The 6,610-nt window shown below is 47.2% G+C and overlaps 1 protein-coding gene across 2 annotated transcripts in view; it reads right to left on the reverse strand.

Annotated features, from left to right (window-relative positions):
* Nucleotides 1–148: 148 nt before the first annotated feature.
* The window catches only part of CTBP2 (C-terminal binding protein 2), a 49,503-nt gene continuing 43,041 nt past the window's right edge, over nucleotides 149–6,610 (reverse strand). For both annotated transcript variants that reach the window (XM_008589124.1, XM_008589123.1), the window contains exons 5-9: nucleotides 5,505–5,719; nucleotides 4,974–5,104; nucleotides 4,297–4,424; nucleotides 3,814–3,931; nucleotides 149–1,512 (exon numbers count right to left, since the gene is read on the reverse strand). In XM_008589124.1, coding sequence (XP_008587346.1) covers nucleotides 1,332–1,512; nucleotides 3,814–3,931; nucleotides 4,297–4,424; nucleotides 4,974–5,104; nucleotides 5,505–5,719 — 773 coding nt within the window. In that variant the 3' untranslated portion in view covers nucleotides 149–1,331. The remainder of the gene's footprint in view (nucleotides 1,513–3,813; nucleotides 3,932–4,296; nucleotides 4,425–4,973; nucleotides 5,105–5,504; nucleotides 5,720–6,610) is intronic.

Consider the following 6,610-nt stretch of genomic DNA (forward strand, 5'->3'; position numbering starts at 1 on the left):
TTGTCACCATTCTTGAGTCTGGTTATGGAATAGGCAGATAGAACCCTGAAGCCACAGAAGTTGGAAATTAGCTAATTGACAATGCAGTTGCCTTTACACATCTCAAGTAGAACTTGTACATTGGTGAGATGTACTTGAATTTCAGAACTTAGAAATTTTAATTACTTTTTATTGAAAACTGCACTGAACGCTAAATGTTCACCTTTACAATAAACAAATACAGTAACGGTAACTCACACTAAAACAAAACATACTTCTGATAGCCATTATTTTTGTTTGGGACAGTTTAAAGTTTTTCTTTTGTCACAAAAACAGGAATGTACCTATACAAAGGCTCAAAATAGGCCATCTTTTTAAACAAAAAGGCAATGATTCACAAAAGACTATGAATAGAACATGTAACTAGTTGATACAAATCTAATAGGATTTGTTAAAATCAGTCACATCTAATAACACATCTGAAGTGTTCTTGTATAAAATATCACGTGAAGAAAAGAACTTTATCAATGTCTAAAAAAGTGGGTTTGTTCATAGACAATCTGACAAGTTACCATAAAAAGTGTTTCCTGAGACATAAGGAAATGCAACATTATTCTTCTTGAACCCTTTCAGTTCAAGACTTTCCACTCAATAAAATAGCTGAGGATCTGAAACTGAGAAAATATATTTGAGTACAAACAGCTTGTGAAACTTAATACTTTTTTTTCCATCATCAAGAGGGTATAACTGAACTTAACAACCAACGTGCCCGCTCAGTATGCAGTTCAGATTTGAGAGACACTTCTCTGTACAGGAGGAGTCTGTACTGTCTTCAATCCTATGCGTGCAGATATCTAACACAGGCAAACAGTTTTCTCCCCATTTTGTAGTAATTTAATCTTCCTATTAGCAAAAAGAGGTAACCAGCCCTTGTAGACTGAAGGGACTAGAGTCACAGGATGGGGATTTCCTCTTAATATTTTTTATTTCGATGTTTGGAACTCTTGATGCAACATTCTAGAGCAAGGTGCTCAGGACCTGCTGTGCCCAAGGGACTGATAAAGGAAAAAAGCTCTATTTATTCTTTGTGATTTGATGCACAGATGAAAAACTTAACACACAACAACAGAAGTTGGTCGTTAATAAATCACGTCCTAGTCTTTCAGTGCTTCTGTAAGCAGATGACATCTTCAGTTTTCTAGCTCGTGTAGTTTTAACACTGCAACATCAATGATGCATATGTCCAGAATCAGTTAAAAAGAACGTCAAATTCCTTTTTCTCTTAGTTCATCTATTTCTCATTGTCTCTTGGTCCCACGTTTATCTGAATGGTTACCTTTCGGCATCCTCTGCTATTGCTCGTTGGGGTGCTCTCGATTGTCCCCATGCTTTGTGGGCTGGTTGGGAGAGGGAGCTTGGGAAGGGTGTGCCACTGTGGGGAGGTTGTGAGTCACCGGGATGCCTCCGGGGATGATCCCTTCCATGGCTGCGGGCAGTCCTCCCGGAGCCACGCCCACAATGCCCGGTGGATATCTAGGAGCACACAGAAAAAGGGCCTTGTGAGTCCAGCGCAGAGTTGTCAAGCTACTGGCTTTTTTCCTGCTTATGTTTTTTCTTGCAATTAATTTTTATGGGACAGTTTGTCAACCTCCTTACCCACAAAGAAAGGAGAAATCTAGATTTTTTATATGAGAAGTTGGCACCTAATTCATAAATAAATGCCTGAAAAACTATTTAATCCAATCAAAACACTGGGCCACTTAACTTTGTAGCTTTTAGACAACAGGAAAATATTAGCTCATTACTAATTATGAATGTCTGTGGATATTGTACTATTTGAAAAACACATTTTGTACAAAGTAGACTCCAAGTTTTCCAGTTGTTTTAGAAAGTTCATCAGTTATATATACTGGCTGATTTCGTGGTTCCCCAACAGATGGCATGAAGTACTATTAGTGTGGCTGTTACGGACTGAATGTGCTTCCCCACTACCCCGCCCAATTCATATGTTCAAATCCTAACTCCAAAGGTGACGGTGTTAGGAAGTGGTGCCTGTGGGAGGTGATTAGGTCATGAGGATGGAGCCCTTATGAATGGGATCGATGCCCTTACCCAAGAGGGACTCCAGTTAGCTCTCTGGCCCTCTTTTTGCAACGTGAGAATACAAGAAGTCTACAACCCAGAAGAAGGCTTGGCCGAACCTGACCGTGCTGGCACCCTAATCTCCAGCAACCCAGCCTAGAGTACTTTGTTATGGCAGCCCAGACCCCCTAGCACAGTGGCTGCTAGTTCAGTGCCTGCTGTCTTCTGGATGCCGAGATGTGGGCTCATTCCATACTGCAGGCATGACAGGTTGCTGGGTGTGAAGACATGCTGCGTTAGCCACCTACAGGACACATGGTTATTGGGCACAAACGTGACTCAATGTATTTAAACATATTTATGAGGCAGGTGCTGTTGAACTAACCCTTTCTAACTGAGGTGAAGGGGATGGCATCTCACACTGGAAGCCACCCTGTCCCCAGCCCCTGGCCTGCATCACTGTTAAGTCTGGTCAGAAATCCCCAGGACCTCTAGAACGACTCTGACGGTAGGGTCCCTTTGAGCTATGGCCCCTCAGAACACACGTAACGGGGACTAAGAGCCTAGCACGATCTGAAGGAATGAACACAACGCAGCCCTTCAAGGGTGGCCTCCATACTGAGCGGGGGGGGCTGGTGCTGTGACGGGCTCAAGCAATGGTGCTCAAACACGCTTATAAAAGGCGAGACTTTATGAAACCTGAAGAACGCCACATAATTTTGGAAGCAAGAGCACAGCTTCCTCAGCGTCAGCCTTCAGTACACAAAACGCACTTGACCAATGCCGAGGCCCCATGGTTACAGCAGGGGACTGTGGCACTGTTGAGACATCTTCAGTCATCACAATTTGGAGTAGGAGGTGCTATTGGCAACTAGTGGGTGGAGGCCAGGGACCTGCTAAATGTCCTGTAATGCACAGGACAGCCCCTACAAGAGAATGACCTGGCCCAGATGCAGGCACTGCCCAGGGTGGGATATACCCTGGGTTAGAATAAGTAAAACATTTCCTTCTGAGACTCAAGGCTGCAGCTCCTTTCATTTATACATAGAGGATCTATTTATTTTCCTGGAATCCAGCAATAATTGGGGGTGGGATGGGGAGAAAACCATGGAAAACAGCATAAATGACACCACTGTTCCTTTGAAGGCTGCTGCTTTTATCTACCCTATTCCACATTTTCTGACATTGATAGTCACACTGTTTACCCACACTGTGTGTATTCCACCTTTTATCAGTCTTTCTGTGTGGACAAGGACACTGTCCCTAGTTGACTGTACCATTCTTGGCCAGAATGCTTTCCTTGGAAAGACTCAACTTAGAAACTAAAATCACCTCACCGCCGGTTCTAAAATGGCTTTAGGGCGGGCCAGTTAGCTCTGTTGGTTAGGGCACTGCTGGCACCACCAAAGTCCAGGGTACAGAGATGACTGTACCAGCGCCAGCCACAGAAAGGCTTCAGAGTGCAGGGCAATTCCTGGCACCCTGTGGTCAGCCCCAGCTGGTAATTACCCCACCTCCTTTTAGAAAAGGAACTTCTTGCTACTATTTCATAGCTCCAGTTCTAGGCTGTATCCCTAAAGTCAAGTCTGTTCCATGGAAAGTGGCATGGGAACTGACAGGACAAGGCACACAATTCCCACAGAGAAGGGTGTCCTTAGTGCCCGTGTCAGGTGACCTTCCCCGGCGTGTGGGCGTCTGTCGCCCAAGGGAGCGATGCCTGCAGGCCGGGACGAATCCAGTTCCTCTTCTCACCTGTATGTGGCCCCATTGAGCTCGGGATGAATTGCTTGCTGGTCTATTACTGACCACGGAGCTGAGGTGACAAAGAATTCCTTGTTTACACAGTTTCTTAAGCTTTCTGGGATGCGACCTAGAGTAAGATGATTAAAATTGATCAAACATATTTTTTAAGGTCACAATAAGTTCGATATTATACTAAGTAGCTGCTCCTGGGGGAAATAACCTTCAGCCAGCACAGAAAGGAACCTCCCTCCTGCCCCAGTCTGGGGGCCGCCCTCCAGCGTGGATGACACTTATGGTGGCTGGGACTAAGAGGAAGTGATTTCCTCTCCGAAATTTAGTTCAGGGCTTACATAAACAGGGCTCAGCTCATGCAAAATCTAACTTGATCTGAAAAACTAATTCTGCCCACAGGGAAGGAGCTGTAACCAGCAGGATTAGAGGCAGCTCCGCCGCAGAGCCAGCCGGGCCCGATGGCAGCTGGGAGGGGCTCACCTGTGATGGCGCGGCGGATCTCGGTGGCGGCTGCCTCCCGCATCTCTAGTGATGCCTGCTCGCTATACCAGGCTGTGTGGGGAGTACAGATGAGATTTGGTGCATCTTTCAATGGCCCCTGAGCAAAGCTAGATATAAAAAAAATACAGTATATGGGAAAAGTTGAATACATTCCCTACACTATTCCCCAACAGGGAACGCTTGGCAATGCAGAAGAGCAGCCACTCGGATAGGACAGGGGCACGTTTTGTACCATATTGTATAAGGGTTGGGGAGTTTTAGAACATAATTAGCAACTCTCTTTTGTAACAAGTGTCAGGAATAACTGGTAGATCAGACAGAAGAAAAAACCAGTTCTGAAGGCTTGCTTTCCTCTCACCAGAATGAGTATTCCAGGGTATTCTGTGCCCGCTTGTCTAAAGACACCACCACCACCGTTATTTCTCTGCTTCTGAGACGCTTTCTGATGGCCTTTGGGGAACTTCTGGCCCTTTTACAATTATTGAGAATATAGCACACTCCTTAGAAGAACAGGTACTGTAAATGTCATCTCCAGAGTTTCCTACCCGGTGACCTGTCAGGGAAAGTGCCTCAAGTTCAAAGTAGGGGGGGGGTCCAGTGCAGCACTGAACGCTGCAGGGTCCTAGCGGGCGGCGAAGCAGTCTGGCCACACCCACCTAAAGGGCTCCGATTCATGCACGTCCAGAGCTGCCCCTCGTATCCTGCCCTCCTTGAGGGCTTGGGCTAAGGCTTTCTCATCCACCAGCCCACCGCGGGCCGCATTCACGAGGAACGCTCCTTGCCTCATCTGTGGAAGCAAAGAAAAGCCGGTTACGTGATGCAGGCTGCTGCAGCACAAGGCTCTTACCGAGGTTCAAAGAAGCTGCAAACCAGGAGTTTGTTGGTCTGGTGGGTCAAGGTGTGTGCTGAGTGTGGGGGAAGGGAGTAGGAACTCTTGGTGGTAGGTGATGGCTGGCTCTAGGATGGGTGCCGGCGGGTCCTAGGCTAGCTCCTGTCCCTCCCTGCTCAGCCTGGCCCCTCCCGTGGAGGGGGCTCACCTGGGCATGTCACCAATTTGTCCCAGGGACTCTCTTCTCTGCTCACCAGTATGTACATGAACCATTTCCTATCCCCTCTCATGCCCACAGCAGGGGCTGCCACCTTCAACAGAGGCTTCCAGGGACTGAGGGCATCCATCTTCAAGTTACCTGCTTTATGGTAAAGTCATTGATGAGGTGGTGGTTATGTTCATTGAGATTGCAGTGCAAAGAGACGCAGTCACTCTGGTACAGCAAGTCCTGCAGGGTGTAGACCCTCTGCACGCCCAGGGACCGCTCTATCCCATCCTGCAAGTAGGGGTCATAAAATATGACGCTGAATCCAAAGGCCTTGGCTCGAACAGCAACCGCCTGCCCCGTGCGACCTGTGCAGAAACAGAGCATCCAGGTGAGTGAGACCACAGCCCCCACCACAGCTTTGCCATCCCTGCTGGTCGCTGCTGCCAGAGGAACCGTGTGCCCAAAGCTTAGTGATGCCGAGGCTGCAATGACCCCCAGAGGTCACTGGGGCCGAGGTGGGGATGGCTGTTCTGAGGACGGCAATGTTGCTGCTTATATTGGCTACAGCAGGATTTCTTTTTAACTTCCATATTATGAATATTTCCAAACTTGTACACAATTAGAGAGAATATTCTAGAGAACCCCATGGGCCCCTCCCCCAGCCCGACCATCACCAATATTCTCCCATTCCTATTTATTTCCTCACTTTTTGCTTATATAGCAGGCTTTTAAAAATGAATTTCATTCTTTATCATTCTTAGTAACTAACAGGGAACATTATCCAGCCTAATTATCACTGGGTTTGCTCACAAGGGGGGTAAAATGATCAAAACAGCCTGAGCACAAACTGGCCCTGTGCAATCGCTCTCTGGCTGAGGTGGGGCACATGTCTGTGAGGCCGGGACCTGTCCTGCTGCTGCAGCCTTCTCCATGTCCCCAGCACACAGCCTGGGCCTCCAGCCAGTTATACTGGACATCACCTGACAAGACAAGAAGGCTCCTACCACTCCCAAATGGTCACTTGCACCAATCCACGCATACCCGACAGTTTCCCAGAGCAGTTTTCAGCTTGAAAACAAAATGGTTTGTGTGATGCTGGATTGGGCTCTACCGGGGAGATGTGAATAAATCTTTATGTAAAACATTGTTCAAATGTGCAGGCTGGGGGAAAGGAAAAAGAAGAAACACATCTCCAAACAGGAAGCTGTGCTTGTGGGGTAACTTGCTGGTACATATCTCCCCTCCTGCTGACGCTT

This window comes from Galeopterus variegatus, unplaced genomic scaffold, assembly GCF_000696425.1.
Source record: "Galeopterus variegatus unplaced genomic scaffold, G_variegatus-3.0.2 Scaffold5219, whole genome shotgun sequence".
Lineage (NCBI taxonomy): Eukaryota > Metazoa > Chordata > Mammalia > Dermoptera > Cynocephalidae > Galeopterus > Galeopterus variegatus.